Source organism: Gopherus evgoodei, chromosome 1 (genome assembly GCF_007399415.2).
Source record: "Gopherus evgoodei ecotype Sinaloan lineage chromosome 1, rGopEvg1_v1.p, whole genome shotgun sequence".
Taxonomy (NCBI): domain Eukaryota; kingdom Metazoa; phylum Chordata; order Testudines; family Testudinidae; genus Gopherus; species Gopherus evgoodei.
In genome coordinates, this window is record NC_044322.1 from 169,444,502 (window position 1) to 169,456,902 (window position 12,401).

The following is a 12,401-nucleotide window of genomic DNA, read 5'->3' on the forward strand; positions in this document are numbered from 1 at the left end:
TTTTTCCCAAGAACAGCATAGTTAGCCCAGTGACCTAATGAATCGAAGACTTAAGTACACCCAAATTGCCTTTAAGAAAAAAAGTCTGATCTTAGACAATGAAAAAACAATGAATTTCTTCAACATGTTAAGGATCGTCATGTATTTTTTCCTCCCTCTAACCCCAACAAATAGCAAAATTCATAAGTTATTTTAAAAAGTCCACAGGAAACCCTCAAAACACAGGACACAATGAATTTCAAACTTTTGGGAACTTTATTCCAATTCAGTAATATTTGCTATTATTGAGGAGTTTGTAAACTGTATAAATAATGTTGCTACTGTTTCCAGAGATCAAGCTTAGTAGTATGAAATAAATGAATAATGTATCAGTAAATATTAGTTTCACACTGCAAGAGAGGTACATAAAAAGAAAAGCCTTTTTAGAAAGGACAGTGGCTTTTATTGTATTTTTAGAAAATATTGGATTATGAAAGATACAAAATCAGTTGTAATTATTTCACTTTTTTACACTCTGTAATCCATTTTACTGATAAGGCTTTACAATATCTTGCCCAACAGATCTAAGTTCAAAATCGAGTATCTCTTAACTGAAACAAACAATATTTACCTGAGAATTCTATATCATAAAATTGCCATTCATTCTTAACTTTAGCAAGTTGATGATGTAGCCTATAGAAGTCCACATGCAACCTGTAGGTCTATTGTATTAAATAATTAATTTATTTAGAGGCAGCTGGTTAGGTAATAAACTACCCCAAACTTTTCAAACCAGGCTGGTATTAGAAAATGTTTAAGTTTAAGCACACAGGATGAATTTCACCATACTGCACACAAACCAGAGCTGCTGGTTTTGCATTGGGAATCCTGGGGGCTTGTGGGATAGAATTCAGACACCAACCTGTGAACAGGTGGCAGCAATGTAGCACCTCTGTGGCTGCTCTTCTAGCCCTAGAACTTAAGTAGTGGTCACTGCTGACCCCCAGTCTCAACAGTTGGTGTTTTGGGCCACTGGATATGTGCAAGACCCTGGCCAGCACCCTCTCTATGAATGCTCCACCCCCACATAGCCCAACCAAAGGTCTTTAAAAATATATATAATTCCTATTGATAAAAATTTGACTATGAAGTTGCAAGCCCACGATTTAGTCTCAATTCATTGTATTATGCCATTTTAGAATATCACCTACTTTAGAATGTTACATAAAGGGCCCTAAGTTGTTAATGTAAGTAGAAAAATGTGGTGGCAAAACTCATCAGTCATGGGGCATTGGATAAGAGGGCTAGTGGGTTGCTGGAGAAGAGAATGTGATCCTCATAAGTCACAATATATAAATGCTAGTCATTTTAAAAAAAAAAAGTCTCTTCTCAATAATCTGAAGGGAAACCAGGAGAACCCACATCAAGTTGTATTGGAGTAGCATTTTTTAAAAAGTTCAGTTATTTTAAGCATGCGTATATCACAATGCTATGCAACATTAATATAAATTCTTTGTCCTGAAAAAACAGAAATGTCACTGTAGATCTAAATGAACGTGAAATCACTTGGATATGAGGTAGTGTATTTACTTGTATTACATCTGGTTATTAGAAGTACTGCTGAGATTTGTCAACTCTTTTATATTTGGCCAATGGTTCACAATACACTTTTATAATATAAATCTTATTAATGCTAAATTACCTATAGAGAGAGAGCTAAAACCAAGCACCTTATCAGAAAGAGTTATGTTTTAGTATCCTGGAGGCAAAAATTCTGTTTCACCATAAAATAAGATAAACGTTCAAAGCCAATATTTACAGTCACAATTGGAAAAAAGATGATCTTCCATACATGCACACAAAGATAAAAAATTTAATGTACATTGAGGTAGAAAATGAAGAATTCCATTGGCTTGTACAAGGTTCTTCTATGTTTTGTTATGTAAACTAACAAAGTATTTTTTTCTATTGTGAAGTTTGGTACTTAAGATGTCTGGTTTCAGAACAGCAGCTAAGCAATGAAGGATTATTTGTACACAATTTGCCTCTAACACAAGGCAAAAAAAACCCTACAGCAGGGATTATTTTCCCCCCCCATTTGTCTTATTTTAAAGATTGGGTTTATTCTTTACATAATAAGTAATGAACAAAACCCAACTGGCTCATTTTCTTTGTATACTTTGTACAAGGTTAGAATTAAAGTACAAGCCATTGAAAATGCACTGAAAGTTATGTTCACCCATAAAGGTATCCTGATTAAAAGTTATTTTCAAACATCTTCACTGGTCCCAAAGATTGTAACATGTATAAGCAAGTCTTAGTCTTTCAAAATACTTTGTTTTCTGACTCTCATATGAGACATTTTACAAGGAAGCACAAGATCATCTGCAAGCAAGTCATTGTACAACAAGAATAGATTTTTGAAAGAGCATCTGGGGCTGAGATGCCACAAAATCAGAGAAGTAGTTCTAGTACTCCACTAGTCACCATGATGCTGGTATCCTAATCCATCTAGAAGTAATCCCATTTGTTTGCACTAAAGGGCTGAGCTCTCATATAAGCTTTTAGAGATGGACACATTTCTTAAGAGTGATGTAAAAAATTATGCCCCAAAATTACATAAAACAAACCCAAAGATCTGCTGAGTAATGTAGATGGACAGATACTAGTTAATGCACTTGCAAAATATAAAGTTTTGCCTTTCCCTTCACTTAAGGCATTTTATAATAATGCTGAAACCCTTATTTTAAATCTCATGTGGTTGAGGTTGGCAATCACAAAACAGACTTATTCATCTGTAGTGCATTTGTCAGTCATCTGCTGACAGAAATCTGTGATACCACCACCCTGTCCGCAGTGTTCCACAAGTAAAGTTTTCTCTGATGTTTTCATAGAAACCGGACGTAGTTCCTGCACTTCATTATAAGCGGTATCAGATGAGCCTCTTATATATGGATAGCAAGAACTCTGTTCACTGGCCGATACAGCACCCGAAAGGCCAGCTGGTAATTCTATACACAATGGGATCACAGGCTTGCTATCAGGAGCTGTTCGTTCTCTCTCAGAAACTAAAAGTGAAAGTGGACAATCCAAGGTGGAATACTTTGCAAGTATCTGTATTTGCTCAGGACTCAATGCTGCTTCCTTACATACTTGCTGGCAAAGTCCAGTCAGATTCTGTTTCGTCTCTCCCAACGTTGATAAGATGTGATCTCGTTCCTTTAGCAAGCTCGCCTTTTCATTTTGCTGCAAAAAGACAGATGGTTATTGACTCTGTACATTTTAGTGCTCTGAAATTCAAAGTATAGTTCTACTCTTCACCAAAGCTGAAACAAATTCTGAATCCAACAGATGTATATTTTATTTACTTTGAAAAAGATAACACTTTAAAATGATGATAAAAAACAAACACATTCAAGTGTAGCTTTTTTGCAAAGAGTTGATTTTGATTTGAACTGTGCAAAACTCCACCTTTTTACATTTAAATAAAAACTATTTTCATCTGAACAGAATGCTGAAGTTTCAAAAGCGATGCCAGGACAATGTGTGAAAGTTATCCATTCTCAAAAAATTCCACTTTTTCTGAAAAACATTTTTCATGCTTATGGAATTTAATCTTTTAGATAAATCCAAAACAATGAAGTTCTGAGGTCATTCATTGGAACTATTTTGCACAGTTCTACTTATCAAATTCCTCTATAGATGTTCTGAAGAGTGGTCATGCGGAGACTGAACTATGAAAAAAGCCTTGCAAATGAAGAATTCCATCCTTGCACAATTTATGCCATCACCTTTAGTGTAGTGATTCCTCAAATGCTATTTGTGAGGCAGCACTAATTTTAATTTATTCTTGTACAAGTGTTTTAAGATCTCAAAACTGGACAGCAGAAAAATTAAGGTTTTACTTGAAACACAGAACCCATAGGTGAAAGAAGCTAATTCTTATTCAACATATTGCATATGCATGCCAAAATTAGTCATCAATATGGTCCTGTAATTAAGATACCATGTTTTAGGCAATTACTACAGGATCAAATAAGGTCTAAGTAGTTACATTAATAAACATTTAATACCAGACACTATACTCTTATTGAGGCCAGTATTCCAAGAGTTAAGATTAAATCCAGATTTCACACAGTACTGTATACCCCTGTGGTATTATACCTCTCCTTCCACTTTGTGTAAGTAAATGTTTCTGAACTGGGGAACGTATATCTTCTTCCTTGCCATTTCCCTTTTCAGGGCTGGTGGCTTCTATAGCCTTTGTGACTGTTGTGCAAATGGAACTGGGAAAAATATGTAGTGAGCATAGGTGGATAAAGCAGAGCACTTTGTAATCCTAACCAAAATATCCTGAAAACCTGTCAGTCTAGATAGTTTCAAAATACTGTCTGGAATGTTGTAACAACTAAGGAGAACTTAAACAGAGGGTGAAGTAATAATGGACATGACGAGACTGGTACTATTTCTGTTGCTATACCTAAGTACAGAAAATACACTGCTGAAATAGTACACTATGTGAGGATACTGGTTAAACATTTGAGTTATTGTATTTATTTGCTGACCATCAAGAAGCGTGCTAGGTTGTCAGACAGACACAAAGAAGAATGTCCCTGCTCTGAAGAGCTTACAAGCTAATTACATATATAATTCAAGAATAAATTTACAAAAACTGGGAGACTGAAAGGAAGACAACGGTTGTTGTAGAAGATAAAATGGTTACAAACCTGTTGAGTAACTGGTGTTCTTTGAGGTGTGTTGCACATGTCCATTCCACTTCACAGGTGCACACTAGAGTGACAAAGCAGGAGATCTTTCTCCCATAGTGGTACGTTTTGGGGCAGCATGTGCGCATTCTGCATGGTTATGCAGCAAAGCTCTTTGAAAGAGGACTGATCAAAGTGCATTGATGAACTGTTAATGCCAATCAGCAGGGTCCACAAGGACAATTAGTCCACAGCAGGCTAGCGCAAAGTAGATTCACACCGCAGCTTACCACAAACTAAACATTCATATAGACAAACCCTTAGCAATATCATAGCACAGATGAATACTGAAGGAGCTTTAGAAGGAGTTCATCTGCAGAGACCAGTTGCCCCTTTATTCTGTCAGCCAAGGATGAATAATTGCAAAGATAGATTAAAATAGCCTGTTATCTGGACAGAACTAGATAATGCCCTACGGATATCCAAAGTATAGAGTTTTTCATCTTTATGACTGAGGTTTTGGGAAAAAAAGTTGGTAAGTGTATGTAGGCTGAATTCAACGAAAATCCAACATCATTTAAGTGAGAAATTTAGGGTGTGGATACAAATTAACTTTTTCTGTATAAAACATCATTTAAGGATGGCCAGCAACAAAAGCTTGAAGTTCTGTTACTCTCCTGGCCGAAGTAACAGCCTCCAGCAATGCTACCTTCACTGAGAAATGAAAAAAGGAACACAGCTATAAGCTCAAAAGGTGGGCCTACTAACACTGACACACCCAAATTTAGATCCCAAGATGGCATGGGGCCTCTAAATAGGAGGGAAAAGCCTGTCCAATTTTTTCAGGTATCTAAGAGCCATAGGGGGTTGGAAAACACCAGATCTTCCTTCTCTACAGGAGGATGGAATACAGAGATAGGTACCAAGTGAACTCTCAGACAACTGACGAGACCTTTTTCATTAGGTAAAGCAGGTGAACCAGAATAAACTGTAAGGGAGGCACTTCTCCTTTACAGGCTCTCTGTTGGGACTATATAGAAAACCTTTTTCATATCCTCAGGTAAGTATACCTGGTTGAAGGCGTCACACTGTATTTAAGAGAATGTTTTGAACAGCAAAGGAACAAACAACTTCCTGGGGAATTAATCACTGAGCATCCAAGTAGCCATGGGGTAGACTGAGAGGGTTTGGATATAGTGTCTGGCCATAGTTCTACGAAACTAATGTCTGAGACCTGGGGGATAGATACGCGATATGAATCTGAGAGATTCAATGGGACCAAGAACCAAGGAGGTGCTACCAAAATTAGAATAGCATGATCCTGTCAGAGTTTGCACAATACTTTGGTACCATGGGGATGGAGGAAGTAGTATACAGAAGTTGTCCCCTCCAGGACAGTAGGAAGGCATCTGATAAAGGTTGTGACCAGAAAAGATGACACTGCCTGTTCTGTTCGATGACAAAAGGGGTCTATTGCTGGCCTTCCCCAAGTCTGAAAAATGCATTTTATATCATGTCAGGTTTGAAGGACCATCCGTGACCTCAACTGAACATTCTGATGAGGTGGTCTGCCATATAGTTTTGGACCCCCAAGAGGTTAGATATTTTGAGCATAACTGAGTTCTTGAACAGAAAGTCCAAAGGCTCGCTGCCTCTTGATAAATGGGGTCTGATCTGGACCTCCCTGCTTTTTCAAATAGATCATAGTGCTGTTGTCCATAAGTACTTGTTCCATATATCCTCTGATGTGTGGAAGAAATACCTGACAGGCCAGGTAAATAGCTCAGAGCTCTCAGACATTTACGAGGACGGGGGAGAGAGATATCGATCCCGACCACAGTCCCTGAGTCTAAGAAGTCCTCTCACTGAGCCCCACATCCAAGAGGTGAAGCATCTGTGACCCGGGTCAGGGAAGGTGGACTTGGGGAAAAGGAAACTCCCCTGCATAAATTAGCAGGCTTAATCCACCAATCAAGGGATGACAAACATCTGCAGGTCTGAGTCCGCATGTCCAGTGGATCACAACAACAGTAGACAGACTTCAGCCACCTCTGCGTGACTTTGAGGCAAAGTCTGTCATGCTGAGTCACACACATACAAGCTGCCATCTGACCTAGAAGGCACAGGCAATTCCTCACTGTTGTCCGTGGATGTGTCTAGAAATCCTTGCATAAGTTTACTATTGTCTGAAACCTGGTAAATTCTATCACAGCCAGAGTGTATTGAGAACCACTTTTATGAATTTGATTCTCTGCACACTGAGAAGAACGGACTTGTCCTTATTTATCAACAGGACCACAGAACAAAAGAAAGTCATAAAAAAAAATCCAATCTATCTCCATTTGCTGTCTGGATTGACCTCAAACCAGCCATTTGTCCAGATAATAGGTACCCCTAGACACCCACTTTTCTGAAATGTGCCTCAACCACTGTCATGCACTTTGTGAAGACTTGAGGTGCTGACAACAGGTTGAAGGGAAGGTCCATAAAGTGATAATCAACATCTGCTACAATGAACCATAAAAGCCTCCTGTGGCTCTGGTGAATGGTCACATGGAAGTAGACATCCTTTAACTAGAGAGCAGCAAACTAATCACTGGGGCCTAGGGATGGGACAATAGATGCTAGGGTAAACATACAAACTTTTTGTTTAAATGTATCTGTTGAGATTTTGCAAATCTTTGATAGGCGTGAGGCCTCCCTTCAATTTTGGAATGAGAAAACATGATAGAATCCCTTCCCTCAGTGTTGAGGAGGTAGCTCTCTTATGGCCCGTAACTATAAACGGAGACCGAACTTCTTGAATTAGAGTGAGAATGGCCCCTGAAGAGAGACTGGGGATGTGGTGGGTACAGTTCTAAAGTGCCTAGTAACCATCTATCTGTTGTAATAGGGGTCCAGTCAATTACTTAGAATGTGCAACAACTTGAAGCCAAAAGGAGGGGAACATCAGAGCGGTACATTGTCCTTGTCTAAGGAGTCAAAATAGACTGTTTAGTGCTACATAATACAGATTGTTTGCATGTAGCAGAGATCTCCTCCTTTGAGTCCTATGACACCACCTAGATTGGTCCAGATGTCTTGCTGGATACAATGGGTACATCTCTGCTGGACTTGAGACTAGAACTGCTCTCTCTTACAGCATGGAGCATAAATGTCCAAAGCCTTTAGGATTGCCTTAGAATCTTTAAGAGAATGCAGAGTTTCATCTGTTTTCTCTGAAAATAAATCTGATTCTTCAAAGGGCAAATCCTCAGTTTGCTGGACTTTGGGGAGGAATGCCAGATGACTGCAAACAAGAAAGATGGCACTCAGTGATTGCCATTGCCACGTTGTCTGTTACAGCCTGTAATGACAGGTTTTTTTGCTATCCCCTCACTAACAAGAGCTCTGTACTCCTCTTTAGCATTTAACAACTTTAGGTCTAAGTGGGATTCCATAACACAGTTTGAGGATGTCAGTTTGATTCTAAATTGCAATCTCACCAATGAACAAAACCTCTCCCCCAAACTAATTCAGTTTCTTTGAATCTTTGTCTTTGGGAGTAGATTTAGGTCACCCTTGTCTCACGTTTTTATTCATGGCCATCGTGACCAAAAATTCTACGTTTGCGTGCAAATAAAAGCACTCATATCTCTGGGAACGAACTTGGAACCTCTTCAGTCCTTTCGGCAATGAGTGTCAGACAAGGGGGGGAGGAGGGGATTGTCAAAAGGATTTTGGTAGGTTCCAACACAGCCTCATTAACAGGTAAAGTCACTGGAGCAGACCCTATATTCCCAACAGAGGCTACGCTTTTTGTAAGTTCCTAGTACATCTTATGAATGTCAGGAATTGGAAAAGACGATTCAGAGACAGTGGCATCATCGGGGAACAATGAGGAAGTGTTGAATGGGGGCAATGTAGAGTCCACCTGTTCTATCTGCTGAAGTGCTATACCAAAAGGAGTGTAGGAGCTGGATTTTATAACGTATGATTTGATTTCATCCTGTCAGCCCCCCTTTTTGAATAACAGAAAGGAATGACAGACCAGAACAATCCTTATGACTGATTATGGTCACCCTTTTGTTTTAGGACAAGTTATAATGTCTACTATGGTTTCCAATAGGTATTACAAATTAGGCACTCTAGTTAAATATATATTTCTTTGTTTTAAGGTTAAGTAAGAGACAGGATTCTCTACTGTGTCTATGTTAAGCACATTAGAGAAACATTGAAGGCCCAAGTCTCAATGTAAATTGTCTTGGTTATTGATTGTAAAATTTATCAAGGTTTAATTTGCAATGCCTTTTTGCTCGATAGAAAATACTACTGTTTGTATTCTCAATCTGTTTGTATGAATGAGGAATGTACGCATCAGGAAAAGAAAAGGTGTGAGGGCCATTGTTATAGCCAGATGGTCAAGAAAGAAGGAGTGAAGAAACTTATAGGACATCAAAGAATCATCAATATGCAGCCATAATGAAGGGCAGATTAAGGACTCTGAGGTGAAGGCTGGCACCCCTAAGGACAATTGATTAAATTGGAACAAAGAACAGGATGACCCTCTCGGAGGTGTATTGGAATGTTTACACCAATTAAGTAGTAACTGGTCACAAACTGACACAGCAAAATCCATAGACTTCAACAGAGGGAAAAAAAACCCTATAAGAGCAGAGTGCTTGGCAAGATGAACCCAAAGTCCCACAGCCACACTCCAGGAGCATCAGATCATGACCGACAAGAGCCCAGCTCCACACTCGTGCTCAATCTAACTGTCCATTAGACTGAGTCGAGCTACAACAGACTGGTAACTATGATTGGCAGGACTATGTGTATGTGTGGGTATGAGTGTGTGACTGAAAAGCATATGCTAACTGTTGTATTTTCAATAAATGCTGTGTATTTACCTTCCTCTATAAAGATCCTGTATGCTTTATATGAGCATAATCAATAATCAAGACAATTTACATTGAGACCCAGGCCTTCAATGTTTCTCTAATCTACTTAACATATACAATAGAGAATCCTATCTCTTACTTACTAAACCTTAAATGTATATTTAACTAGACTGCCTAATTTGTAATACCTATAGGAAACCATAGTAGATATTATAATTTATCCTAAAACAAAAGGGTCACCATAATCAGTCATAAGGATTGTTCTGGTCTGTCATTCCTTTCTGCTATTCAAAAAGGGGGGCTGACAGGATGAAATCAAATCATACATTAATTCTCATAGCACATTATAAAATCCAGCTCCTAGAGGAACAGGCATTGGAGGAATAAGATCACCTGCTTGCTGGGTATTTGGATCACTACTGAGTAGAGAACAGTGCCTTGATGGTAACAGCACAGAGTCTGGAGGAACCCCAAAAGGTTCCAGAAGGGCCAATGCTGTACATGATATGGTATTTGGGCCAAGCCCCGAAGTATCCCCTCCTAGGACCTGCTATTACACAAATGAGAGTGCTGAGACCAAGGATAAATGAGGAGAAACATATGACCTTCTGTGATGGGATCCCCAAAGGTAAGAATCCACCCTAAGAGTAAGCATAATCTGAAGGCCAATGTGATGCAACACTGGACAGCAGTCCTGCTGAAGATTTTGTACATCTGCTCTATAAAGAGCATCTGGTCACTATGGTACCAACAAGTGCCTGGTCTCTAGTGGTATTGAATGAGTAAATGTTGAGGAGATCCCAGTACCAGAGCTTGTGTAGTAGGAATAATTGGTATCTGATTCATCTTGCATCAATGGTGAGTCTGGCACAGACAGGCAAAAGTGGTCCTGGTTGCCATGTATGCTTCAGGTGTCATCAGTATCAAGGGCATAAGATGCATTGTAGGTGAAGCTGATGTCACAAAAGGTCTGGAAATGGATGGAGTCTCAACAGTAACACATTATATGCTGGAGTCAGTGGCTCTACATTGCTAAAATACAAATGGAACATAAGGGAGCACATAGCTGGAGCTGGCTTAGCTCTAACCTTAGTACTGGTTTGTCTTCTTGTGTGATTCTGTTGATCAAGAGGGATTTTTCTGGCTAAAAGATCAAAATACTCTACTTCTGCTGCATGTGCAGTACTAGAGATGGACAATGGCAACAAGGAGATGCCACCAAGCATAGTGGTGCGCTCTGGGATCAGTAGAGTCTGGACCTCCATGTACGGAGCAGCAGGATTCTGTGTGTGTGTGTGTGTGTGTGTCTGTGTGTGTGTGTGCACGCACATGCAAAGCTGCTTCCGCCAAGAAATGTCAAAGCTGAACTTCTCTCAACTCTTAATTCTGGTCTTAAACCACCTACAGACAGGGCACTTATGCATCACGTGTCTGTCTCCCAAAACATTTTAAACTGTGAGAGTGGGGACTGCTGATTGGCATAGATTTGTTACAGCAAGAATAGCAGTAAAACCCTGGGGACTTAAGCATGCCCCAGTACCAAGCTTAAAGCTCGAAGGAAACAACAATTTATTTTTAAAATGTACCATTAATTAGAATTATGCTAAAACTACCTATGTACTACTACTACTACAACGACATTCAGAAAAACTCTCTCTAAAGAAAGTGGGTAAGACCATGACTAGCTCACACATGGTTTGAATGCTGACCACAGGCAGTGAGAAGGAACTAGAAGGAGCATGGGTGATGAGGGATCTGTGCCCCTTGATACTGTTGCCTAGCAGATCGTCATGGGCACATGCACAACCCCAATAAGTTCCAGTGTAGGAAAAATATCTCCAGCTTCAGTGCACTTGTATTCACACACAAAGTGCAATGGACATTTGCAAGCACTTGAAGAAAAATGCAGTTATTCAATTTACGTGCACATTCATATGCTATGGAGGGCTTAGATAATTTTAAAATGCTTGTGGATTTTTTGTTCATTTTGTACTAAATCGTGACTGTTTTACAGGCTTTTAAGATGGATGGTGGAAGTGGAGAACATCAGGGTAGGAGAGGCTCGAGAAACTGACATGGAGGTGGCAAGGAAAGACTGACGAGACAATTAGGATGAGGGGAGGTCACAGAGGAGGATAAGAAGAAAGACTGTAGAGGCAGGAAAGAGCAACGTTAAATGAAGCAGATAGCAGTAAAATCAAGTTGTGATTAACCTGGAATTCTCCAGATGGCAGAGATGGACTAGGCTACAGGCAGGGGGCTATGTAGATTAAACAAGCGTAAGACTTAGTGGTGCAGTATAATCAATTGATGCAGCTTCAAACAAATGAATCTCTCTTAAAAAAAAAAAAATCAAAAACCACACACACACTACAAAAACCCTCTTTATCCACAAGCTCACTGTGCTACATTGACTCCTTCATTCATAAACAATTTTAACATATTTTTAAGTTTTACTTCCATATTCTCTCCTTTCCTCCAAGCTTTCCTTTTGCAACAGAGCTTCAAACAGCAACCTTCACTACTATCTCCCTGAGAAAACCGATGATCTCTTTAGTGGCACTTTGCAGGGAAGCAGTTTCTGCCAGTCTTTCCCACCTCAGCTAATCAGTATCAGTGCTTTGCTACCCCACTTCCAGTAGTCAGCAGAGGCAAAGCTGGCAGTAGCTGTTGCTTCCTTTCCAAAGTCAATACATATACATGCATACAGGCACTTCGTTGCATATTGTATTGGTAAACTGATGTGGACTGTTGCTTAGTAAACCCTAGCTCTCCAGAAAATATTTCCAGTTAAGGTATTTTTCTATCTACAGTGAATACTAATTATTGGATATAA

The 12,401-nt window shown here is 39.4% G+C and overlaps 1 protein-coding gene across 5 annotated transcripts in view; it reads right to left on the reverse strand.

Annotated features, from left to right (window-relative positions):
* Positions 1-232: 232 nt before the first annotated feature.
* BACH1 (BTB domain and CNC homolog 1) overlaps positions 233-12,401 on the reverse strand; it is a 42,674-nt gene continuing 30,505 nt past the window's right edge. For all 5 annotated transcript variants that reach the window (XM_030579340.1, XM_030579349.1, XM_030579367.1 and 2 more), the window contains one exon: positions 233-3,225. In XM_030579340.1, the coding sequence (XP_030435200.1) occupies positions 2,767-3,225 (459 nt within the window). In that variant the 3' untranslated portion in view covers positions 233-2,766. The remainder of the gene's footprint in view (positions 3,226-12,401) is intronic.